The 27279-nt window shown below is 39.1% G+C and overlaps 1 protein-coding gene across 7 annotated transcripts in view; it reads left to right on the top strand.

Annotated features, from left to right (window-relative positions):
* The window catches only part of STAG2 (STAG2 cohesin complex component), a 61909-nt gene that overhangs the window by 17422 nt on the left and 17208 nt on the right, over positions 1 to 27279 (top strand). For 4 of the 7 annotated variants that reach the window (XM_083721116.1, XM_083721117.1, XM_083721119.1 and 1 more), the window contains exons 2-16: positions 6674 to 6828; positions 7999 to 8077; positions 8573 to 8734; positions 10219 to 10315; positions 11501 to 11577; positions 15323 to 15527; positions 16607 to 16758; positions 19383 to 19456; positions 19551 to 19674; positions 20605 to 20703; positions 20827 to 20906; positions 22220 to 22327; positions 24185 to 24296; positions 25418 to 25535; positions 26525 to 26628. In XM_083721116.1, coding sequence (XP_083577242.1) covers positions 6785 to 6828; positions 7999 to 8077; positions 8573 to 8734; positions 10219 to 10315; positions 11501 to 11577; positions 15323 to 15527; positions 16607 to 16758; positions 19383 to 19456; positions 19551 to 19674; positions 20605 to 20703; positions 20827 to 20906; positions 22220 to 22327; positions 24185 to 24296; positions 25418 to 25535; positions 26525 to 26628 — 1635 coding nt within the window. In that variant the 5' untranslated portion in view covers positions 6674 to 6784. The remainder of the gene's footprint in view (positions 1 to 6673; positions 6829 to 7998; positions 8078 to 8572; positions 8735 to 10218; positions 10316 to 11500; positions 11578 to 15322; positions 15528 to 16606; positions 16759 to 19382; positions 19457 to 19550; positions 19675 to 20604; positions 20704 to 20826; positions 20907 to 22219; positions 22328 to 24184; positions 24297 to 25417; positions 25536 to 26524; positions 26629 to 27279) is intronic. The other 3 variants (XM_083721120.1, XM_083721121.1, XM_083721122.1) reach the window with 1 other exon arrangement.

Here is a 27279-nt window from a genome sequence, read left to right as displayed (position 1 = left end):
ACTGCACTTAAGCTAGTGTAAGTTAAAAAGGTAAAGGGACCCCTGACAATGAAGTCGCTCATCTCACTTTACAGGATGAGGGAGCAGGCGTTTGTCTGCTTCCGTAGACAGTTTTTCCGGGTCATGTGGCCAGCATGACTAAGCTGCTTCTGGTGAAACCAGAGCAGCGCACGGAAATGCCGTTTTCCTTCCTGCCTACCTCTATTCAAAACTTTTTGGGACATTAAAGCTTGATAGCCTACTCTTTTATTTAAGAAGTAGCCAAGTAGCCACATTTGATCAAGAATTCCACACTAAGCCAGGCTAGTAATTTCTCACAGCTTATTTACAAGGTTGTGTTAGATCTACAATTCATCTCAAAACTAAATCAATGCCTGCTGCTAAAGACATATAAAAGAGGCTTTGCTATGCAAAGGAAAAACCAATCTGAACATTTCCTAAATAGGAATATTTACATGCCACCTACAAAACATAGGCATTTCATGTTTTACCTGATGAAAGTAAATTGCTGCAGTATGTCCAATAACAACCATCCCTGTTTTGAACTATTGGTCATAGACACTTCATTTTGGTTTCCTACTATTTTTGTGAGAGTGGGACTGTATTAAATGAAGCAGAAGGAAACACTTGAAGGAAGAATGGAAGATAGAATTTTGCAGTGCACATGTTCCTGTATTCCCATACTTAGGCTTCAGACCTGTATATAGATGCTGATTTTAAGTCCTATGGAATTTATTAGATGGGCTCTAGTGTGATAGTGACTGGGTGGGTTCTGTACCCTTCACTAACATTGTTCTCAATTATGTCAGCTACTTTGTGGAATAATCGGTGGCAGATTTTTTTTGGTGGGCTGTTGTTGTTTGCATAATGTGTTTGGGAAAAGAGGGATGTAGGTGATGCCACCACAATTTCACTGATCATGGGTAGAAGGAGATACATCCATGGGGAGGTGACAGGTTACCATGCAAGTTGAAGATGGGGCTATTTACTCTTTCTCACTCCATCCCTTCCAGTGTTGGGTTGCTGGTTACTCATCATCTGTGCCTGCTGTTTAATGCTAGATCAGTACAGAATAAAACCACATTTATCCATGATTTGATCATGGATGCGGTGGGTAGTTGAGCTGGGAAGAGTTGATCTTGTCCAGCTGTGCCCACCTGGATACTTGGTGCAGCATCAGCACAGGCTGCAGTATGGGAATGAGGAGCTGCTGTGTTCCGTATAATGTCCATTTCCAGGAAAACCCTCAGTTTCAGAGCTGGTGGTGTCGGACCAAGGAGACAGTAGACTAGAACTGCTGTTGGTGTATCATCCACCCTGCTGCCCAGTATCTTTTCTGACCGAGCTGGCAAAGATGGTCTTGCGTGCGATGTTAGAATCACCCAAAATTACAGTGCTGAGGAAGCCCCATGCCAACTACGGGTCTGTTTCAAGTTGGTCCAGCACATAGGGCAGAGGACACCCTAGTTTGCATTTTTGCTCCAGATGGAGGAAGGGATGGTCTGGGGATGGTGGATGCCACCCTGCTATCATAGTTAGATCACTTCATGGTAAACTTTGGACTTATAGCTCCAATCTTCCCACTCAGGATGGTGGACAGATTGAGATGATCTGTCTCAGGAGACTAGTGGAGTTCAATGGATTCCTGAATGCTCTGGGGGAATTTCTCATATATAGAACAGGTGATCCTGTCATGCTGTGGAACACCAAGACTTGTTGGGCTCTTGACACAGTTTTCCCTAAGTATGCTCTCAGGCATTGTTGAACCCACCATGCACCTTAGTGAAACAGGCTGAATGATGGCTAGAGCACAAGTGAAGAAAGATGTGTTGTGAAGTCAGCCTAGCACAAGTGAAACAATGGGACCATGCCTACTGTGTGGCTGTGAGAGTGACAAAGGTTTCCTATGAATAATTAGATACTGTGCTAATATAAGTGCTGCTAACTGTTGCCATTTGTGTACAGGTGTACACATTTTCCACTTTAAGGGGGAGGGAGAAAAATTATATGTACAACTGATTCAATCCCTCATAATGTAAAAAATGCTGTCCAGCTTCTGCTTTGCGTAGGTTGCAGGCTTACACACATCAACCTCTGAAACCTTTCTTTCTCCAATATGAATTGTCATGGTTTCCTTGTCATAACCAAAACACAGCAATAACCCTGAATTGGATTTTTAACCATAATTGTTTGCAAACCTCCATTAAGGTTAATCCCAGCTAGTAATGCTGTACCAGGAAGGTCAGTATCTTGAGTGCAGGTAGCTTAAAGCTTGCTATGAACCTGACAGAACCCAGGTGGGACTGCACCATTGTGCCTTCCATGTGATGACCACAAAGAAAACTTATTTCTCTGCCACCATTGTGGCAGCAAGTAGCTGTCTGGTAGAGCTTTTCTGAGTGTTGAATGGGCCTTTGTCATCTGGCCAAAAGATCATTGTTCTTGCACCCTTGAGGTCTACAGTGACAACTTTGTGAGGCACTTTGTTTCCTATGCTATTTAACATCTATATGAAGCCACTGGAAGCTGTTGCCAGGAGATTTGGAGCAAGGTGTCATCAGTACAAAGGTGACACTCAGCCATGTCTCTCTGTTCCATATGAATTAGGAGAAGCAGTTGAGGCACTTGGAGCTGATGATGAGCTGGATGTGGGTCAATTGAAGCTGAATAGACAAGCCCTATTTTTGTGATTATATGTAGTTTCAACTGTTTATAATGTTGTGTTTATTATTGTTGTAACCCACCCTGGGACCTTAGGGTGAAGGGCAGGTGGTGGTGATGGTTGTGACCTTAGGGTGAAGGGCAGGTGGTGTGGTTGTTGTTGTTGAAAATTAGCAGTGCTTGGCAATGCTATACAGTATCTGCATCAGACTATAATTTTTTTCCCCACCTTGGACCTTCAGGAGTGTACTTTTCTTGAACAGTAATATTTGCTCCATATGTAGGCTTCATTATCAAGCCCTCGTGGGAAATATGCAGTAATAATAGTTTTAAATCCAGATGGGCCTGGTTCACATAGGCTGTAGTCATATCACGTGATGAATTGCATGTGTGACTGAGCCTATCTTGGATTATTCACTGTAGCGTTTTCATCTTGCTCAGTGTCAGTTCACAGTCATTCTACTTTTCAATGGGAACATTCCAAACATTTGGCTGAGAGCCACATTTTGTGTGAGGTGATATAGATATTTTTGTCCCTGAGGTTTGATCAGTTTTGGCTCATTCTATTTGCAATTCTCATTTTCAGTGGACATTTATCTGCATAATTCTTAATGGAGCAACGCTCTAAAATCAGATTGTTCATTTGTGGCAGAATCTTTAGCTTACAACTGAAAACACGCTGTCACCTAGAAAATTAACTAATATAACAAATATTCAAATATATTAATGTGATGAGTTTAATCAACGATGCAAAACTCTGTAAAATCACTACCTTCCTCATTGTTGCAGCAGGTTTGGGGTTTGTTTGTGTTCTTATAGTTGCTGTTGGGGTTTTTCAACCTCTGCATGATTAAAGTGAGGGAGTACCTTATGTACGTAATTTTATTTAGCGAGCTGCAAAATATAAATTCTAACTCATTATAATATTGTTCTGCCTTAGCTGTTACAGTTTAAACTTCCTGTCAAGAAATAGCTAGGTCAACCTCTGGGTGACCTGTCTTATTTAGCTTTGGGCTAGAGCTCCACCAAGTGATCTTCCAGCATGATACACTTTTTTTAAAGTAAGCTGATTGTGTTTTAGCATCACTTAGTGGCAGTATGAATTTTAACCTTTTATTCCTGCCAGGAAATTACATTTCAAGACTTTGGTGTAAAATTAAAAGAATATAGTGTTCAGTTGCATTTGATAATATTTTAATTTGATTAATTGGATTTAAAGCTTAGACAACTGAAATGTTTGTATATGGTCTTCAATTTTGTCATTTGTTTTCAACTTGAAACCTCTCAAGAGGCACTTGAACCATCTGGTAATTAGCTATTGCTTACAGTATTTTAAACATGTTAAAAACCACAGTCAGGAATTGGACAAGCGTGTCACCACTGATAGCAGGTTGGCTACCATAGTTGCAGTTAATGAAAATGCATTGCTGTGTCTTTGGTGAACAAGCATTTTGCTTAATACAGTGGTAATGTGTACTGTGCAACTGCAAAGTAATTCCCAGTGTGTAGCATACAGCCCCAGTCCATTCCACTTGCTACTTTGAATTGCTGTGAGAGACTGACCCTATCGGTAAATTGAAAGATTCTCAATGGCTTAAGATCTGGTCCACTTGCCACCTTTAGGTCTCTGTCTACCAACATTAAGGAGAATTCTTCTTTAAAATCTGGGAATGCTTTTGAGGTAAGAAATGCAGAGTAGAAATTTTCTCAAATAATAGGGATTGTTAGGGATGTGATGGAACATAAAATGGCCAGTATTGTGTTTCCATTATATAAATCTATGGTATAGCCCAGTGGTGGCGAACCTATGGCACATGTGCCGGTGGGGCACTCAGAGCCCTCTCTGTGGGCACGCGCGCCATCGCCCCAGGACAGAGCCGGCAGAAGGCGAGGCCAGTGCGTTGAGTTGTCAAGTGAGTAGAAGCATCTCGGATGGGGCGCCAGGGTATGTGCGCGCAAAACGGAGCCATAACCTCCAGGGCACACGGTTTCCCTTGGGGAGCCTCTGCTGGGGGGCGGGGCGCAGCTCTGTGCACACGCTCAGAAGTGCGCTGACGTGTTGGTGGGCTGCAGAGAGTTCCGAGCAGCCGCCTTTCTCCTGCTGCTGTGAGGTTGAGGCTTTACACACCTTCTGGCCAGGGCCAATAGGAGTGGAGTCAGAAGTGGAGTGGATGCTTCCTGCTCCTCAGCTGAGCTGCCTGCTCCCACTCCTACTTGTGTGCAAGCAGGAGCAGGGTGGAGATCTCTCAGCTGGGAAGCACGAAGCCTCCACTTCTGAGAGATCCCCTAGGAGCGGGAGTGGGAGCGGGCAGCTCAGCTGAAGAGCACCTGGCTGCCTTCAGGGGCTGCCTGCAGGGGCTCTCAGATGCAGCTTCCGGGCAGCCCCCACCGTCCCCAACCTCATCAACTATTCAGGTTGGCTGCCTTCACAGGGTTGCAGGGGATCTGATGCATAGGTGGGGGCTCCTTTAAACTTCTCCTTTGAGGGGAGTGCAGCCGCGAACTCCTCAATGGAAAGTGTGACGTAGCCTGCACCTCCCCAGCTGAGCTGCCCCGATCCAGCTCAGAGCAGCCCACTTGCCTGCTCACTTGCTGCCCCAGCCCAGCCTTCCCTCACTCAGCGCCTCCGGAGCTGGAAGAGGGGGTGGTTGCTGTTGTGGCTGCAATGGTGGAGGGACAAAGTGCTGGAGGGCAGCAGATGCCTGCTCGCTTGCTGCCCAGCCCGCCTTTCCTCATTCTGAAAACGGAAGTGTGGCACTCAAAATGGAAGTTATACTTAGAACAGAGCACATTCTGCTTCTGAAAAAAGTTCGAAAACCAGAACACTCATTTCCGGGTTTGAAGTGTTCAGGTTCCAAGTAGTTCGAGAACTAAGCCGTTCAAAAACTGAGATACCACTTTATTGCTCCACTGTGTCTCCACATGGATGTGCCAACTTCCCTTTCTAAACTAAAACCTCAGTATTCAGGTTAAATTGCATTGTTGGTGCTTTGCGATAAATAAGTGGGTTTTGGGTTGCAGTTTGGGCACTCGGTCTCTAAAAGGTTCTCCATCACTGATATAGCCACATTTGGAATTCTCTGTATAGTTCTGATCATCTGTCTATAATAAGGTATTATAGAGCTGGAAAAGTCTGGGAAAAGGTAACCCAAAATGTTCAAGGGATTCAATGTTCAAGTAGAAATTTTCTCAAATAATAGGGATTGTTAGGAATGTGATTGAACATAAAATGGCCAGTATGGCATTGCCATTATATAAATCTATAGTATAGCCACATTTGAAATTCTCTGTATGGTTCTGATCATTCTGCCTGTAACAAGGTATTACAGAGCTGGAAAAGACTGGGAAAAGGTAAACCAAAATGTTCTAGGGATTGGAGTACCTTCATAGGAGTGAAATAATTGATACATATAAAGTATGAATGGTGCTGAATAACTGGATACAGGGCTACTTGTTGAAATGCATAAACATTAATAAACTTGGGGGAAACAGAAGAAAGTTCTTCTCTAAGGGCACAGTTAATCTGAAATTTGCTACTACAAGATGTAATAACTTACATGGACTTCTTACATGATCTTAAAGGGAGACTAGACAAATTTGTAGGTCTCTCACTGACTGTTAACTATGAGAGAACTAAGTGGAACTTCCATGTTGGAATATGATTTTCTCCTTAAAAGCTGTTGTTTGTGGGGAAAACAGTAGGGAAGATTGCAGTTTGCCTTCTCTGTTTCTTGAAGTATCTTGTTGATTTTTTATGAAAACAGGATGCTAGATCCAGTGAACCTTTGATCTTTTCTGTTCTCGAAGGCATTTATATTCCCAGGAGCACAGTGAGACAATTCTGAGATTGATATTTCACGTGCATATATACTAATCCCAAGTATATCTTGCTTTTATTTCTTTTATCTTTGGGGGCTATTTTTAAAGAAGCAACAATATATATTTGATGAGAGCAACTAAAACCACAAGCTGCTATGTAAATTGAGTTAACCTTTTGTTTGTTTTTTAACAGGTATAGGCTACTGCAACAAGAGAATAAAGTGATAAACAATTACTTTTGCAAACTACAGCTGCTTTTTGAATGCATTTTTAATACAGTAGTGCTCCAGAAGATGATAAAGAAATGATAGCAGCTCAAGAAGCAACAACTAATTTTGCTCTGCTTCAGTAAGTACCTTAAAATAGTAATGTTAAATGATAAACCCACAAAGCATCTTCCTCCCCCCCCCCAACAGCAATGATATATACTATTATATATGTGCCTTAAAATTATGGCTTATATTAAGTCAGTAGTCCTAGCATCATTTCATCATCAAAGAATTATGTGATATTACTTAAAAAGATTGCTTGAACAATTTAGCCACTATCAAAGGGTACCTGCCATAAATATTTGTCTTGTGACTTCTTCAGATGTAATGGCTTTTTAAACCATATAAGTTCAATGATCAAGGAGGTGTTGGAGGTATTTCTTGCAGATTTGGGGTAGTGTATGTCAGGTGTCTTCCACCTTTTCAGACCCAAGACCCACTTTCTTAATCTTTTAGCATATAGTCACATGAAGGTAGTGCTGCTGTTGCAACTCACCTTGCATCAAGCTGCAACCCACTAGTGATTCCAGACCCACTAGTGGAAGACCAGTGGTGTAGGTAATGAACTACTTCACAACTGGCTCAAACAGGGCTGCTGAGTGTGCTCTTTTTAAGATACTACAAAAGTATTACTTGCTAAGGATGAGCAAAGAAATGAGTGTTACTCTGACTGCATTGTTTTCCCCCTTTAAATCGTGTGCTGTCTAAATTTTATTTTTTCACCTGATGTTAATTGCACACAGTCTGTTGGTTTGCTGCTTCCTGCAAATCATGCTAGGAGTTTATTCAAAGTTATGCCCATTGAGCTTAGTAGGGTTTACACTGTAGTAAGTTTATTTTGAGTTGCAGCTTAAGTGAAGTATCTGCTTGCATCAAGAAGATAAACTGATATGGATGCATGCAAATTTCATTGTTATGTATGCAGTATTCTTGTCACCATTTAAATTTTGCAGATGATGGGTAGGAAATATTCTTTATCCACATATTAACTCAAGGTTTCCTAGCTTCTGCTCTCATCCTTCCACCTCTCTGAATTGGCATGGTGTGTATCATATTCTGATACCACTCCTGTACTGTCATGGACTGGCTCGCTTCTGACATGTACCTTCCTGTTTGTATTGAAACCTGTTCATATTGAAACCCTGTTCAGCCAGGGCAAACTATTTTGTATCCAGGTAATAGACATGGTAAATAAAACACTTTCAAAATAAAGGCATACTTACCAAGAATATAAAATATGTCTTTTTAGGGAGTCTGAAACACATTTTTCTTCAGATACTGACTTTGAAGATATTGAAGGAAAAAATCAGAAACCAGGAAAAGGAAAGGTATGTGTATCTGGCATTCTCAGTCATATAGACTGGTGGCAATGTAATAAAGCTGGTTTATATTTTATATAATTTTTGAATGAATTTTTAACCATGCAGTAATGGTGACTTAAGTGCTTGTTTGAATCCGAATAATGTTGGTGTAATAGTGTGTGGGGAGGTTGCAGATTTCTCTTCAAGTTGAAGCTGTTCTTCTCATGGAATGTGTTCCAGAGTGTTCACACATCTTTGGGGGCAGGTTTACCAGGGATAGGTTGCTACTAGAATGGGCAGGCCAGAAAGTCACTGTGTACATGCAACCCTTTATATCCTGGTCTTTGTGTTGAAAACTTTTGTTTCAGCAAATATAAACTGGTAGAACACAACGGGTGCTAATAGTGGTTTATAGTAAATAAAGATTCCAAAATCTTAAACCTCTGGTAACACATAATAATGCCTGAAATAGTTCAATTATACTTTAACTAATAAATAGATTTGCTTTTGATATTTATACAGACCTGTAAAAAGGGGAAAAAAGGTACAGGAGAGAAGGGGAAAGTTGGAAACGGAGCAGGGAAGCCTGGTGGTCCAAATCGAATGAATGGGCATCACCAGCAGAATGGTGTGGAAAACATGATGCTGTTTGAAGTTGTTAAAATGGGCAAGAGTGCTATGCAGGTAAGTCTTTTTAGGGGGTCTTAAAGTGAATATTCAAGCAGTGTAAATAAAGCACTCTATAAAATTGAAACTGTCTAAAGAGTTGGGCTCTTATGCACATCCTTGATGTTATATTTTAAAACATAAATTTTTTAACAGCGAGACAACTATGGGGAGGGGGAGAGATACTAGCATTATTCTCTTTGTTTTTGTTTGTTTGTTTGTCTAACCGTTGGAATGAACCCCTGGAAAGTTGTCCAAACTCAAATCTGTCCCTCAGTTCCCCACTCTGGCTATAAACTGAGCATGACCTCATGAATAAATTAATAAAAGAACATATAATCATATTGGCTATGTTTGAACATAAACTAAATAATGTTTTAGCATTTTAAGTTCCAGTAAAGCCCTGGGCTCATAAAATCCTTTCTCCTTCTCTGGTGCAGCTATGAGGAGGAAGGCAGAAATTTCTATTGAACAATATTAACAGCAGTTTAACACATGTGCGATTTTTGACTGTGAAGGCAACTTGATAAAACTTGCTTGTTTCAGCAAACCATAGTTAAGGCTGACCACAGTTTGCCCAAATATTGATAACAAGACATGCTGTTATTAAGTGAAACTTCCAAAGTTCTCCTTCAGAGGGGGAGAACATAATCCCAAGACTCTGTGCGCCAGTAGTGGTTTAGTCATGCTGGCCACATGACCCTGAAAGCTGTCTATGTACAAGTGCCAGCTCCCTTGGCCTGAATGTGAGATGAGCACCACACCCCATAGTTGCCTTTGACTGGACTTCATTGTCCAGGGGTCCTTTGACTTTACCTATTCAGAAATTAATTTATGAAGCTAATTCTACCAGTATTGGCAGAATGACGTACTTTCTAAATTCCAAATCTCAAGAGTTAGTGTGCATTATTAGTGCAGGTTTATTTAATACTTCTAAACTATTTTGGTTAATGGAATCATTTGTTTGTATCTAGATACAAACATAAAAATAGTTTGATCCAAAGGTACCCTTCTGCTCATAGGGGGCAGCATCTGAGTTGAAAGGCACCTTTGGATTAAAATCAGTGTACCTAACTCTTTTGTCTCATTGTCATCAATCTGCAAGCTATAGTTTTAACTGAGAACTGTCTTGCTTGATTAAAACATTTTACCTCTTTCTCCAGTAGAAGCTGCTTACAAGCAAAATACTTTGTTCACAACAATTTAGACTTCTCTGTTTCACACAATTGGAGCAGGGCTGGCAGAGGGGAAGGAGAAGGGAAAGTTGTTTTGTGTGAGCAGAGGAACATTCTGCTAGTGAATGCATATAGCCTAATACTTTGAGAAATGAAAGAAAGTAAAGAAATAAGCAACTTAGTTTGCTGTTTAGAATAACTGGTTCAGGGAACTTTATGAGCTTATTATAATTTTTTGATTGGTGGCTTTTTTGGGGTGGGTGGGAGCTGCATCTTGAAAAGGTAGTTACAGTGTATTTAATGGTGGCTTTATTTATTTTTCCCTAGTCTGTGGTAGATGACTGGATAGAATCCTACAAACATGACAGGGATATAGCACTTCTTGATCTCATCAACTTCTTTATTCAATGTTCAGGCTGTAAAGGTAAGAAGTGTATTTGGAAGTAGCGTTTACTTCCTTACAGACTTAAAAAAAAATTCGAATCCCACCCTTTTTCAATTAACTATTCAACTTAAATGTGGGGGCTTGGCTTGCAAATGCCTGCCACCACTCTCTCTCTTAAGCACAGCTGGCTAGACATGTTTCCATTAGACTTGCCTGTCACAGAGTAGCTCAGTTCAGACATGATGCCCAAGTATGGCTAAGGAAGCACAACTATGGTTTGTCATGGCATCTGAATTTATAACCCGAGTTTTGTTACCAGCCAGCAAATCAGAACTGGAAATCACTGTTTGAAGTAGGCTTGCAAAGGATGGCTTGAGTTGATAGGATGTCTAAATTTCACAACTCAATGGTCACGTAGAGAGGAAACAATGTATTCACTTGAATGGGTTAGCTGCCTCTTCTTTAAAGATTTGAGAAATCTTCTTCAATAAACACTTAAAAAAACAAACATTGCAGTGAGTGAGGAGGTAGAAGAAATAGCATAGTTTGCAGTATTTTCAGTTCTTGTTGTTGGAGAGCAAGACTCGGTTCAGATGTCACTTTCTCAGTCTAATAAACTATGTTTTATTAGCTTGAGAACAAGCCCTGTACCATAAGGAAATAAAGGACTACATAACTTTTAAAAGGCATCTGTAGGCAGCCCTATATCGGGAAGTTTTTAATGTTTGATATTTTACTATGTTTTATATGTGCTGCAAGCCGCCCAGGGTGGCTGGGGAATAAATAAAATTATTATTGTTATTATTATTATTATCTCTCTCCTCCTCCTCGGTTCTCTTGCTTGTAAAAATTGAAGACATTGTGGATTGATCTTAGGCTGCCAACTAGGATTTCATGTGTTTGTGGATCATAATATTTCAGGATTAATTTATTAACAATATTTCTGTAGTGACTTGCCAGAGATTGAGGTGGCATACAATATAGCATATAACATGTTTTAGAAAATTCTAACAGCCAACTGTATAAAAACTTGCACGTTAGCAGCTTATAAAGCAGGCCTTGCCTGAATTTGTAATTGTTTGTATACATAAACAGTGCTTATTGTCCAAACATTAAATGACATTTCAGTTTAGTATGTTCCTGCATAACGTTTTTCCACCCCACAGAAGTTAAGGTCTGTGATACTGTATGATGTGATTTTAAATCACTATTTGTTACTTGTAGGGGTTGTAACAGCAGAGATGTTTCGACATATGCAAAACTCAGAAATTATTCGGAAAATGACTGAAGAATTTGATGAGGTAAATGTTAGACATATTTCTAGAAAATTTGTCATGCATTTATGAAATGAACTATCATGTCGCAGGATATAAATGTTTGATGTAATACATTGCATAACAAAGGATAGCGGTAGGGTGGAAAGTTAATAAGTAAAAGCAGTGGAAATGAACTTACAGTTAAAACATGCAGATAATAATGATGGCATCTCTTTTGAAGGGATGTTTTAAGCAGTGCTAGAAACTCAGATATGTAAGCTAGCCACCAAATGGCACTTTAAACCTAAGTTACGATCACCACAGTGGAATGTTTGAGTCTCCATTGGAATAAAAATCACCTCAAAAAATAAACAGCCTCACTGATTTTTAAAGGATTGGAATTCAGCATCACACTAAGGCAATCATTCTGTCAGGGCAAGCTTTTTGACTTGCCGGATGGAACAGTCCCCTCTCTTTTGCCCCTGTGCGCTGTGGTGGTGGCTACTCCAATCCCCCCCAAGCCAGTTTGGAGGGTGGCTTGTGGAGGAAGGGAATAAAGCCCCATTACAGAAGCAGAAATCCTTTATTTCACTTATTGTATTTATATCCCACATTTATCTTCCAAGAAGCTCAAAGTAGTGTACATGGTTCTCCTCATCTCCATTTCATCCTCACAACAACCCTGTGAGGTAGGGTATGCTAAGAGATGGTGACTGGTCCAAAGTCACCCAGTGAGCTTCATGGATGAGTGAGGATTCAAACTCTGGTCTCCCAGGTCATGGGGCAACACACTGACTCTGCAGGGCTTCCATTGACAGGGCTCTTTAATGGATTCCCACCCAAAGTTGGCACTGGGTGATAAATAAACTAAGGTCTTAACCCCACTTCTCCGGGGTGTAAGGCTGAAAATTCTATATGCACACCTATCTGGTAGTAAGTCCCATTGAATTCACTGGAGATTACTTCTGAATAAACTTTCATATGATTGCATTACAAAACTATAACACTAAGCAAAAGTGGTGGGAACCAGGTCTACTGAGTATTCTTGGAACTGGAATGATAAAAATGAATGTGAGTACTTAGAGGAGACCATGAGCATTGGTATATGCATTTTGTGAAAAAGAAATGTAGGTCCTGTGCCATGAAGGCACAAAATGTCACAATATGGTTTAAGTCCACAAATAACTATATATTAACTATCATTTTTATAACCATTTTCCTTTTCAAAATTTTCCTGTGCTTCTAAATGGCTGATTAGCACAACCATTTTTAATGTTGCTCAAGCCATCTTTCAAAGACTTTACAGAAAGTAGCAAGCCACACCATGTGAGTTAAGAGGCGTTCATAAGGCTGATGGCCTTGTCTGAATTCCACCCACCCCACTTCAGTGTGAAGTACTGTTGTGTCAATTGGTCCTAAAAGAAAGGATAGCAGTGATAACAGTAGAAGAGAGTCAAAGGGGATACACACACACACACACACACACACACGGAAGTAAAAGAGAGTCCAGAGAACCACTAGGGACCAAAGAGTTGTCTTAAGAGAAAAATACCTGGCCAGACAGTGGGTTGTAGCCAAATAAGTTCTGCTTAGAGTAGACCCATTGATTGTAATGACCCTGTTAGCTATGCCTCGTAACTTAAATGGATTTACTTTGAGTAGGATTAGCTTTGACTAGAGCCCACAATTCTGAAATCCTATCCACTAAACGTTAGAAATCCTTCTGAGCTTCATTCTGGAGTATGAAAGTTCACTTGTTTTGCAAACATCCTTTTGCAGCCCTGAGGTTCTGTAACTCATTAAAAAATAAACCTTGGAAACTTAGTTTATTGAGATGTTAGGTTGCATGTTTATGGAATAAAAAGATGAACACCATGCAGCTTTGGCCTCCCAAGTGTCCCTGGCAGTGATATTAAATGACAAAAATAATCAGTGGTGTTTAATCCATGCAGGTGTTCAGGAAGGCAGGGTATTAATGTGCAGATAATTCTGTTGGGGCCACTCTCGTGTATCCTTCTGATAGGATGAACAGAGTTCAAGGAAAGTGTGTTCTTGTGTGTTCCGGACAGCTCTGTGGTTCAGCCACCATCACCCTAATAAAGCAGCTTCTGTTCTCCTCCTGGCTCCATTGTCTTAATTTCTCCCCCTCTCCACCCAGAGTTGCCAGCAACAAAAATCTCCACATATGGGTTGTTTGGAGCATAGTGGCGTCTTTTGCTGCCATGCTACTACACGAGTTAGCTGACTTTTGTGGTAGTGTGACAGTAAAAGACTAAAAGACGCTGCCGACTTGTGGAGATGTCAAGAGTTGCTGGTGATTCTGACATCTCTCCAGCTTGGCTGGCTGGTATGCAGCAAGAAATGCTACTGTGTGCCAGCCAGCCAGATGGTGATGTCAGTCACCAAGTAGATGGTTGTGAGTTGCGAAATGTGACTGGCGACCAGTGAATTTTGAACACTGGTTTTCAGGATAGGGTGGGGGACCTCTGGCCCAGAGGCCGAATATGACCCTCCAGGCCTCTATTGGGCCCTCAAGATTTTCTCTGTGCCACACCTGTCTCTGCTCTATGTCCTCCTTGAGTGCATAATGCCTGTTGTGTGTAGAAGTGTTTGTATATGTAATCCTCTGCCTGGCTTTTGCATGTCTGGAATGTAGCCTACTGTACAAAAGTAAGAATCGTCCCACATGTCGCTGGCCCCACTCACCACGGGCATGTAATCCACAGAGGGCTACCCATGTGAGCCTACAGCTTTTCAGCTAAAGAAGCTTCTCCACCCCTGTTTTAAGGGGAGTGATGAAATACCAAGCATGAATAGAGATAGGTGTCCCAAAGAAGTTATTGGAAGCAAGACATTTAAAAGAATATACATTTCCAATGTTAAATAATGGCTTTTAACAGTAATGAGGAAAACAATGGACAGTGGAGTTTTGAGAATTTTTGCGTGGGATAAATTAAAAGATATTAACCCAGGGCACTGTTAAACAGCCATATTCATATTCTTGACATTGTTAGATTTAATATTGTATTTAAGTTTAGAAACAATATGATATGTCATAAAGACGTGGAATATTTGATAAGTATTACATATGTATGTACATGCTCCTACACAAATATCATTCTACTGTTTAAACCTTGAAATACTGTTTCAATATGTTTTTTTTCCAAGACTGCTTCCAACTATTCATCTAAAAGGGTTTAGCTGTATTTCTTAGCACAATGGTAATAAACTGCACAAGAGCCATACATATTCTGCTCTGAAGAAGTTATCAGTTTATGCCTTACTAAGGGAGCTCCTCTCCAGAAGTGTGTATTTTCAAGAGCTAAAAAGGACAGTTGACTTCAACAGTAAACTGGATGTCTTACAGATTGCTTCTCATTGGTTTCTTTTGAAATCCCTGCGTTGTTTTGAAAACTGCTTGTTGGCATCTCAGTTTATGTAGTTTTCTTAAAATAACTTCTTTCCCCAAGGCTATTCCAGAGTGATTATTATTATTCTTGCATGTTCAAATGCACCTGCTGCCTTGAGAGTTTTGGTTCTGCAAATTTTTTTTATGTTTTTGTGGTGAGCAGAAATCTTGGTTCCACTTTGGAAAGCAAAATAAAACTTAGAATATCTTATGTACTAAAGAAAACAATGATAATCCTTTTTGTGAGGAGCATTTCTTGGGTCTTGAAGAATGCTGACATTTACAGCATTTACTTCTGCTGTTTTAGTTCCTCAAGTCGTCTTATATTTTAACAAACAATAATATGAAATATCATTAACATATATTTGTTTCCTATTGTAGGATAGTGGAGATTATCCACTTACCATGGCTGGTCCTCAGTGGAAGAAATTTAAGTCAAGCTTTTGTGAGTTTATTGGAGTATTGGTCCGGCAGTGTCAGTATAGTATCATATATGATGAATATATGATGGACACAGTCATTTCACTACTTACAGGACTATCAGACTCTCAAGTCAGGGCATTTCGACATACTAGCACACTGGCAGGTAAGCAGTCTTTATTAGGATGATTTTGTGTATTCTCTTTTTAAGTCTTAAAAGGCATCCTGAATAATGATTTCTCCCATATTTTATTGAATTTGCGATGACTGGTTCAGAAATCTGCAGTAAGCCAAAGAGAAAAACATAGTTTGATAAAATAGATATCTATTTGTCTTCCTTAAAGTGGGAATAATCACAGTAAAATAAAATATATATTGGGCTATATTCAAAAACTGAGATCATCCTCACTGGACTCCCTCCTGTATTACTGAATGTTAGCATGTGGATGCTTTGTTGTCTCTGCCTTCTGAAATAAAGCAGATGCAACTGGAAAAATGTCCTTGAGAATATGGCTATGGTTGAGAATATCTGCCCTGGCTTCTGCCCCTAGGAAAGCTTTTTGGTACCAGGCAAAGACATGGGATTTCATTGCTACCCATCCACAAAAAATAGGATAGAGTTTCTGAATAAAACATATGTACTGAAAAGCATTTTTGAAAAGTTTCGGGTTATTTCAAATGGTTATGGAATAAGATACTATACTGTTGTAGAAAATATATTCCTGTTGTTATATAAATGAAGACATTTCTTATTTATGCTAGTTTTTGTTTTATAAACTTACATACAAATGTACACATACATTTCTATGTGTGCATGTGTTGATTGTAATTTAATTTAGAAAAATAAAATAAATTATTCATATGTTTATACTGTAGTCATTCTAATGGGCCTGTTTTGATATCTCCTCCAATAAGAAAATAAAGATATAGAGGCAAATCAAGATAGTGGTTCATTAAGATCAATATTATCTAGGTTGCATGTAACCATCCTTTCCATTTCTGAATGAATCATTCAAATGGTGCATCCCTGTACAAGTCCACTAAGAAGTAAGTCCCCTTGAGTTCAGTGGGACTTATTGCCAAGTAAGTGTGTATAAGATTGCAGCCTTGTTTACATTGAGCAGTCTAATTTAAATGTACTATAGTGGTTTTGTCTCTATGTCTCATTTGGCAGTCTTGATAATGTCTTTATTTATTTTTTAAAACACATGCACGTTAAGTGATTTTATCTTTCATACTTTTTAGCTATGAAACTGATGACTGCATTAGTGAATGTGGCATTAAATCTGAGCATTAACATGGACAATACACAACGACAGTATGAAGCAGAACGAAATAAAATAATTGTAAAACGAGCTAATGATAGACTGGAGCTCTTGCTACAAAAAAGGAAAGAGGTTAGAGCCTTTGTCAATTATTTTAATTTCTAAAGATTTTGATGCAAAATGAGGTGTGCTGTCAGTTGATTGTGAAATTTATCTTGCCATTGCTTAGTTATTGGAACATAAGAATAGCCTGCTAGATCAGGCCAATGAGCCTTCTAGTCCAGCATCCTGCTCTTATAATGGCCAACCAGATGCCTGTGGAAAACCAGGGAGCAGAACATGAGTGCATGAGCACTCTCTTCTCCCACAGTTTCCAGCAACTGGTATTTGGAAGCATTGTTGCCTCCGACTTTGGAGGTAGAGCATAGAAATCATGGCTAGTAGCCATTGACACCCTCTTCTCCATGAATTTGTTTAATATTTTAAAGTTTTAACACATCCAACACAACAACCAAATGTGCAAAAGATTCAAATAGAGTGGCATGCCTAAGGTCACCCATTGACCACATGGGAGAGGTGGGCTCTCCATGCAGTTGTCTAATCCTCTGTTAAAGCTATCCAAGTTGGTGGCCATCACTGCCTCCTTAAAGAGTGAGTTCCATTGTTTGCCTATGTACTGTATGAAGAACAAGGCAAGGACCCTAAATTACCCCAATCATATAGTAAACCAGTACGCCAAGATAGGGTCTTCCATAACTGCTAAGCGTTTGAATAATATTATAAATAAATATGTAAATTCAGATCAAACCTGATTGTATCGAATGAATTAAGACGTGTAAGCAATTGTGGAAAAAGCCTTTGTTAGGCCTGAATGACCCTTTCTAGCAAGAACCCTTCAATAAGTGAATCTCAGTAGCATATTTAAAGAGTGGGTTGACCTAATGTTAGAAGTTTTTGTTAATAATCACTTGTCAAAGCTACTAAGATTGCAGTGTGCCACATGTCAAAGGTGTTCATGATCTCTTCCTGGCTTGCAAGAGTTCATAATGTCTCTACGTGAAAGATAATAACACATCAATACAAAATACATGGAACTTACTGTACACTTTTGGAGAAGCATCTGGTTACTAGATTAATACTACTAAATCATTTATTTTCGGAATACTGTAAATCTGAAAGCTCAAGTGACAAACACCTTTTATAAATACTTTGGATTTCATTTAAAAATCAGCCCAATAAAATATTGAAGAGTTTGGTTGCACAGATCACAACTATAACAAAATAAGCACAGAAATAGATGAAGATCTTAAAAGGTGACAGTCTCCTTCTCTGTATAGGCAAAATATCAGCTATTTCTATGATTATTTTATCCATGGGTGTAGGCTTGTTTCAAGGAAAGCTAACCAAGACAGCCCTTTAAAAGACTATGTTGACTCCCACCAGCTGGATTTGTGCTGTGTGGAACATTATATACAATGGAGTTTCCTTTTTACCCCTTCTCCAAAAAATGAGTTTTTAGTCTAGTTTACTGTGGGTCCTCAAAACTTTTCTGCTAGGTGGCACTGAGCATTAGTTTTTCTATGAAATTCTTACCTCCAGAATTTAGCTACTGTGTCATGAGTCTTCACAGGATTTGGATCCTAGCTGACAATGATCTTACTGTGCCTAAGGCACGATATAAATATAATAATAGCCTATCCGGCTAGGTTTCCCCAGCCACTCTGGGCGGCTTCCAATAAAATATTAAAATACAATAGTGCATCAAACATTAAAAGCTTCCCTAAACAGGGCTGCCTTCAGATATCTTCTAGTATTGAAGTATTGAAATATTGAAGTACAATGGCTGTAGTTTTAGTTTCAAAGTTCCTGTAGCATGAATAGTGTAAATAGTCAACATGCATGTCATCTGGGTACAAAGGATGGATGTAGAGCATATATTTCTTTTCCTATGCACTCTATCTTCTCCTTTTCCATGGATAATCTCACTTTGGCTAAAGAACTATTGGGCAGAGTCAAAGTGACTCTTCTCCCAACATGTGCACCATACCTGAGAACAAGTGGAGCCAAGGAAGCATTTCTTTCCAAACTGGGGAGCTGGGCTCAGAGAGCCTCTTAACTGAACTTAGTGTCATTTAATCCCCCTACATTGCTCTTAAGAGAGCTTCTGCTTTCTTTTATGGGATGGTGTCCAACATTGAATCACTTCCTTCCACTCTCTGGTCTTAGATGTCTCTAGATGATTAGGTTCTCTGCAAAAGGTAAAAGTGAGTTGATTGAAAGCATGGTGGGGCAAAAGTTCATCAATGCTCATATATTGTTTTCTCTAAAAGAAACACTCTACCTCACCCCCTAATTGTGTGCACTCTTGTAAGCATATCTTCAAGCTTCATTGTTTCATTAGTATAATTTTAAACTTTTGCGGATATTTTATTCATGTTGCTATCCTACTGTATGGCATGTGGGGAACATTTGACCCTCCAGCTTTTGTTGCAGCTACAACTCTCATCAGCCCCAGGAAGCCTGGCGAATGGCAATTGTAATACAGCAACATCTAGAGGGCCAAAAGTTTCCCATACCAGTATGGCATGTAGTAGTGTTCACACAGTGAAAATGATTTGTTAATATGCAATTATTTAAACAAATTCACCTGTCCCGTAATCTTTTTTGAGAATTATTTTAGTTTTATAGACATGTATTGTGTCAGTATATCTCTTAAAACTACAGTTTCTTCATTTGGCACTTAATGTATTTTTCAGCTCCAAGAAAATCAGGATGAAATAGAGAATATGATGAATGCAATTTTTAAAGGTGTATTTGTTCATAGATACAGGTGAGTTCAGTTGCTCTGTGCTATAGAACGGGTTAAGCTTTGCTTGTGATTATTTTATTTATCATATTTTACTTACTTTTCAATTCTCTTCCAGGGATGCAATAGCTGAAATAAGAGCAATCTGTATTGAAGAAATTGGGATTTGGATGAAAATGTATAGTGATGCCTTTCTCAATGACAGCTATTTAAAATATGTGGGATGGACAATGCATGACAAGGTAAGATGCTGTGTACCATTTGTCCATTTTCAAGGTTTTTAGAATTATTGAGAATAAAGCAGCAAAACTAAACAAAGTTACTTTCAGTACAGGTACAACATGTTAAATATATATTATCTGTTGGTTTTAAGCAAAATGGAGAAGCACAAAAGTTAAGTTATATGAATTACATTCCAAGAGGTCTTTGAGTCAAAAGCGTTTCACAAGTTGTTGGGTATTGCTTGGGACCAAAGTGCCTGCATGCACATGTTCATCAGGCTCTTGACAGTGTGCCTTGTCAGTAGTGGTGCTATAACCCTGGAATGCTTTTTAGGAAGGCTGTTGGTGTGTGGTAAGCCATAAACTATGGTTTATTGTGAATGAGCAATATTCTAGCACACACTGTCAAATCGCTCCTGCTGCACTTCTCTCCTAGTGTGAGCAGGAGCAATCAACCAGCAACCTTAGTTTCTATCAATGTCTGAACCAGCACATGGTTTTCTTTCTCTACAAACTACAATCTGTGAACCTAAGGCTCTTTCCCAATTTGTGGTTTGTTTGGGAAACACAAACTACAAGCTCTGGTTTGGATTATAGCTTGTTGTCCTCACTCGGGAACGAGAGCAGCTGGAGCAATTTGCCAGCATGCAGTAGCGTGCTGTTCATTCACAGTAAGCCATGTTTATGGATTACCATGTTAGAATGCAGCCAGTAGTTGTTTGGATCCCAGTCACAATCATAGTGAGGAAGATTATATTGTTTTTGGGAATATTGCCTGTTTGATCAGGAGAGTGCTTGGTTATTAATATGACAGCAACAAACCAAGAACAGTAAAGACCTGCAGCATTTAACTTTGATTTAGAATAGACGTAGAGCTGTTCAATCAATGAATGCAGCATGTCATGTTGAAAAATGATATTTAAAACCTCCATGTGTTTGATTTTTTCTTAGCAAGGGGAGGTAAGACTCAAATGTCTTACAGCTTTGCAAGGGCTTTATTATAATAAAGAACTGAATTCCAAATTGGAGCTCTTCACCAGTCGATTCAAGGTTCGTATTTTTACTCTTTCATTTAAGCTAGCATTTTCTCTCTCTTTCATTTAAGCTAGCATTCCAGACTTTCCATTTTTAACACTTGTCATTTTAAAACTTTGTTTCCCCCCCCCCCTTCAGGATAGAATTGTGTCTATGACTCTAGACAAAGAATATGATGTGGCAGTGCAAGCAATAAAACTACTTACTCTTGTTTTACAGTAAGTATTTCAGGGTAATATGTGTGTAATATAAACATATGGAGTTAAATTTTGTTTACGTGCACTTTGACAAATCTTTGAACATAGAATATCTGTTTTGCAGTGTCACTTTTATTATGTTGCTTATGGGGCTGTGAAAGATCTTTTTTTGGAGGGGGGGATTCAGTTTTTATCATGCTGGGATACTCTGTGCAGGTTTTTAAATAGTTCTCAACAGCCATTTGTGCCAGAAAATGTCATGATTCCTTGATATATTTGTTTAAGAGCCCAAATTCTTTGGTGGGTTTTTTGTTCATGGCCACAGTGAGCAGCAGGGCAGCCTAAACTGACTTAGTGAGGTCACCTGTTCTGCTGTGGTAATTTTAGAAGTCCACTGATTTCATGGAAGTTATTTGTAGGTGGTGTAAGAATTCCTACAGCATCTTCACCCAGTTTCCAAGCAGCTGCAGCTATCAACTACATAGCAATCAACCGGATTCACCCTGTCTCCATTATATCATTTTATTGCCAATTACATTTCATTATACTTGAATAAAAATGTCTGAGAGAATTTGGCCCATTTCCCACAGTGCAAATAATATTACATATAAAACTGCTGTAGTACTTGACCAGCACTCCATTCATAACCAATTCTGGTAGCTATGGGACATGTCAACTGTTGGCGGCAAAGATAACTTAGCTGTCAGCATTTACTTCAGATCACTTACCGTTTTTTTATACAGCTGTTCACAAATTTAACAAGCAGCTAATGAAACTCAGTAAAATGAAACTAGTTATGCAACCCCTGAGCGGTTGGTGTACATGGCTTTGGACTGCAATACCTCATGGACCACCTCCCCCCATATGAACCAGTCGACCTTTCAGTCATCACCTGGGGCCTTCTTTGTGTGCCTTCTCTGTGAGAGGTCTGGAGGCCAGCAAAACCATAATGGATTTTCTGGGTTGGCTCCCTGCTTGTGGAATGCTCTCCCCTGAGATGCTCACCTGATACCTTTGTTCCATAACTTTAGGCACCAAGGAAAAACATTCCTCTTCTACCAGTCCTTTGGCTAATTAAACTATCTATGGCCTTTTAAACTGTGGGGTGCATGCATAGTGTTTTCGTTTGTTACTGTGATATGTATTTTTGTGCTTTTATATTGTAAACCTAGCTCTGTTGGCTTTGTGATTATTGTTTCTGTACTTTTATTTTTGTCTACATCGAAATATTAGTCACTTTGCTCCTTTTTTTGATTTTAATGTTAACATCAACTTTGAATCTCTTCGTTCTTCCTTAAGATTTTGGGATATATATTTTTTATTTTCATTTCTAGGAGTAGTGAAGAAGTCCTGACTGCAGAAGACTGTGAAAATGTCTACCACCTGGTTTACTCTGCCCATCGTCCAGTAGCTGTAGCAGCAGGAGAATTTCTTTATAAAAAGTAAGGCAGGATAATGTTTTTGTATAAGTACCACTTATGAAATGGTTAATGTTTTCTGTAATAAGCATACTATGGATATGTTTTAAACAAAGTCTCTCCTCATGAGGGAAGCAATAATCGAATGCAGTATAGTTGCTTCAGACTGTAGGAAGTTACACAAACAAATATCACAACTAAGTTTTATTTCTCTAGTTCCACCTGAGCAGGATATCTCAGTACTGTGCTATATACAGGCCTATGTCAAGAGTCAGTTCCAACCAAATGGCGCTTGATAAAGGGGCTAAAGTTTGTTTCTGGACCCCATTTGAAGTGCTCGTTTTGACCTTTAAAAGTCTCATACAGTATGGCTGCTCACACTCTGTGGACATCTTGTGCTCACACTCTGTGGACATCTTGTGCCTTTCACTGCATGCCACAGCTCTAGTAAATGCACAGTCAGAAAATCCTGGTGGTTATTGTATTTATGGTTCAGTTCAGTTAATGACTTTAGGTTTTTTGGTGTGATATCTGACTTGACAAATAACAATTTATGGTTGATTATCAAATTGGATGATCATAAACCAGGATTTGCAAACTAGTTTCCACTAACTATGGTTAGTGGAGTGCAGGAGGTATTATGCAGACTTAAGATAAGTATAGTTTTATGGAATTCAAAGCATAATACAATAAAATACAATGTGTAATAAACAAAAGAAGCAATTTGGGCATCATTGGGGGAAAGGGTTGTTTCTGATCTGGGGGCAGTGTTCTACTTGGAAGTAAATTCCAGCAGTTCAGTGGGGTTTCCTCCCAAGTAAAACATGCATGGTTTGGGGACCTTAATGACTAAAGCCATTTGTGTGTGTGTGGTAATACTGCTGCCCTGAGACGTTCCAAAGCAACTGCGTAGGCCAGTGGTGTGCAAACTTTTTAAAAAGAGGGCCGGAAATGAAGTGGTTTTTTAGGTTTGAAGTTGTTGAGCTTTTTTTTTTTTTAGGATTTTACCCCAGGAAGGAAACTGCCACAGGAGCCAGATAAAATCTGACAGAGCATTGAGTCAGACTTGGTATAAGGCTCCTTCCTGTGTATCTGTTTCAGTGGGACTATGGCTCAGTGCCAAGAACATCTTTGCACCCAGAAGCACCTTGGTTCAACTCCCTGCTTTGGTTAGAGCATGGTGATGATAATGCCAAGGTTGCATGTCCAGGCCCCATATGGGACAGCTGCACATTCCTGCATTGCAGAGTTGGACTAGATGATCCTCAGGGTTCCTTCTATCTCCACAATTCTATGATTCTAAGTGCAAGTATTTGCATTCCTGCTATCCTAACCCAACACAACACACACATATTTAAACTAGACCACTGAGTGTTCAGTCGCCAGAGGTGAATATGCAAGAAAGTGCCTCAGCATTTGCCTGACAGAACAGAAAGTAGAAGTTGGAAAATGTGCCCCCTTTTTTGTTTTTCAAAATGTGGCAACCCTATTATAGGCAACCCTTCCATAGTGATAGAGGATGAGATCCCACATAGTGCCAGTGTACACAGTGGGAATTCCCCTTCCTCTTCTGCCCCCTACATCTCCCCCCCGCCCCATCTATCTCAGAGGGTCCCTCAACCCACTGGAGCAGATTTTGGGGTGCATGGGTGACAGCAAGGAAAATGAGAAATAAAATGTATCACATGTGCAAATGGAAGTTCACTGCATCAGTAGGGTGCAACAATTGGATATTGTCTATAAAAGAGCAAACTTTTACCTGTTAATAATAGTTAACTGTTGCTCTTGAAAACATCATCTGTCTAGTAAATGCATATACAGCAATTTTTGATATAGCAATAAATGTCTGGTGCTTGTTTTTTTGTTCCCTTGCTTTGAAAGGCTTTTTAGTCGTAGAGACCCTGAAGAGGATGGAATTCTTAAAAGACGGGGGAGACAAGGTCCAAATGCTAACCTTGTCAAGACTTTAGTATTTTTCTTTTTGGAAAGTGAGGTATGTTCATGAGTAACTTGTTCATTTTATAGAACTATAGTTAAGATAAATGCTTGATTTTTATGGTGATTTCTTCCAAAAGAGCATACCAGGCATTCAAGACTTTCTGAATAGTAAGAAGTGTCTCACCCAAGTATAGCAATTTGCTTAAAAGAGCAGTAAAATAGTTTTGCCACAGTTCATTTTATATACAGTGGTACCTTGGGTTACAAACGCTTCGGGTTACAAACTCTGCTAACCCAGAAGTAGTTGCTCCAGGTTGCAAACTTTGCCCCAGGATGAGAACGGAAATTGCAGTGCGGTGGTGGCAGCTGGAGGCCCCATTACTGAAAGCGTGCCTCAGGTTAAGAACGGTTTCGGGTTAAGAATGGACCTCCGGAACAAATTAAGTTTGTAGCCCGAGGTACCACTGTATCTGTTGAACATTTTTTTTAAACTAGGATGTCTTTACAAATCTGTTTATTAAAGGGATTATTTATTTTACTGTAGAGGTAGTTTTTGATGATTAAACAGCTGCCTAGAGTGAGGCCGAGGCCTATATTTTTTTGGCTACAGTAATTAGTGGAAAATGAGTTCATGAAAAGTTTTGGCTACTCTTTTAAGAGTATGAATATAAACAATATGGCCAGGAAGATTGAACTCATAGGCCACATTTCCTTTGCTCTTCTGTGCACCTCCAAATCTCTCCCTTTATGATTATTGCTGACACTGTTTAGCATTGACAGTTTTGATAATAGAAGCATGAGGGGAGAAGAAGAGTTGTCTGATTTGAGGTTCCTTGAGTGTTTTGCTGTGATTAGATCTTTCAAATAACCATGACTGTCACTGTCAATTAAAATGCAGCACACATTTCTGAATAAGTAAACCAGTTCAGGATGCTTAAATACACTTGTTTCAAGGGGTCATCATAGTAACTGCAAACAAGTAACAAAACATTTTCCTGGTTAATTGCCCATAATTCTGTTCAATATTAACACTTCCCTTTGAAATTATAAATAACAGGAATTAGTATTAGCTCTTTCACAGCTTCAACAACAGTAGGGCTTTTCCTAACTATTGGGGTATACATATTAACTAGTTTTCCTGAGACAAAATGTTAAATACAGTTGAATCTTTTTTAGTTACATGAGCATGCTGCTTACTTGGTGGACAGCATGTGGGATTGTGCCACTGACCTCTTGAAGGACTGGGAATGTATGAATAGTCTTCTGTTGGAGGAGCCACTCAATGGAGAAGAACGTAAGATTTCACTGTATTCTTCAGCATCAAACTTTTTCATAAGAAGACTTTATAGTCTGGTTGGGAAGGGGTTTTGAGTTTGGAGAGGTTTCCTTTCTCACGGAAGAGAAAGGGAAGCTCTTTTGTGTACAGAAATCTGGGTTGCAACCATTGGTTAGCAAATAGTCCATATGTCTTGCAGTCCATAGGTCAGTTTGGTTCTATGCATATTTCCTTGGAATGTACTCTTGGATTGGACATACTCTTTATGAAGCATAGTTTGTAGCCTAAATCTGTTGAATTTTTGTTGTTGTCTTCAACTTGGGGATCAAATGAAATATGTATATGTTTAATAAACAAGTTCTCCAGAGAACTATAGAGTGGATCTTGCAGTGATGAGGAGCGAAATCCACTTTCCCTTGGTCTCTCACCATGATTTTTTAGTATACAAAGTTAACCCCCTCCGCTATTTCATAGTCAAACCAGCAAATGTGTTTTAATAAACAAACAGATGTCTGGTTGCTCCTCAGTTTTTCTGTATAGGTATTGTGGTTGTAGGAATAATGCTGTCTTGCAGATTTATACTGAAACATCATCCCTGATAATTTTATTAAACATTTGAAATCATTTTAATACTAAATCAGTACCTTGAGTTAATTCTGCAGATCAGTACCCTTGCTCCTGCTTTGTTCTTATCATGTGAATCTCTCATTTACTTTATTCTGTAAAAATAATACTGCTGTCTTCTTAAAGAAAGCGTTAAAATGCAAATACAGCCTTGAATCTAGTACAAAAGCTGTAAAACATTACTATTACTTCCAAACCTGAATTCAAATACATAATTGTACACATTTGTTGTTTTCTACTTAATCTTGATGCCCCAGTTGCAAGTTTAAGCTATTAACATAATTCCAGTGGAAAACCTTTATTACTTATATCTAAGGCTTCATAAGCAGGTACGTTCTTAGGAAAAATGAGTTGAAATATTTTGATCTTTTTTATAATTTCAGCTTTAACAGACAAACAGGAAAGTGCACTAATTGAAATAATGCTGTGTACAATTAGACAAGCAGCTGAATGTCATCCGCCTGTAGGAAGAGGCTCAGGAAAGCGGGTATGGTTTTGTTTTTGTAAACTTATAGTATGGCAGTAGTGCTGAATTCATTCTCATATTTGATTTTAATAATAAGGCTTTCTAGCAAATGAAAAACTGTGTTGGTAATTCTTCACATCTGTTGTGACAGATGGATGCAGTACAATGTCAGTAATGTTGCATTGTTAAAATACGTATCAAAAGACCCTATAGTTGTGTCCCAAAAGCCTTTTAACTTTCATTGGATTATTACATTAAATCAGAAGTAAGATGTGCTGATTGGAAGATGAACTCATGCCTAGTGTACATATTAGTGAAAGTATCTTAACTTTAACTAAATTATCTTTTGTCTCAAAGACCAGAGTAAAGCAATCCAAGTTCCAATACTGAAATTTGGTCATAGAATTGTGGCACATTTTTGTAGCATTAGCACTTATTAATTCTACGATGCAATAACTTTATGTAGTGTAAATTGTGTGGCTGTTGAAAACATGATTCTATACCCATTGCTTAACTTTGGTTGTACATTGGTTAGAGGATTCAGTTAATAAGCAACTAATAAATGTAAACAATAAATTTTAGTTTGCTCCTTTATATGAATCTGTTCATACATGTGGCATCTGTACCAAATTCCCTACACATAATTGTCACTGGGAATGATTGAGCACATGG

This window comes from Podarcis gaigeae (assembly GCF_964106915.1).
Source record: "Podarcis gaigeae genome assembly, chromosome: Z".
Classification (NCBI taxonomy): Eukaryota; Metazoa; Chordata; class Lepidosauria; order Squamata; family Lacertidae; genus Podarcis; species Podarcis gaigeae.
Note: the sequence above shows the minus strand (reverse complement) of the source record. Positions and strands in the feature narration are given on the sequence as shown.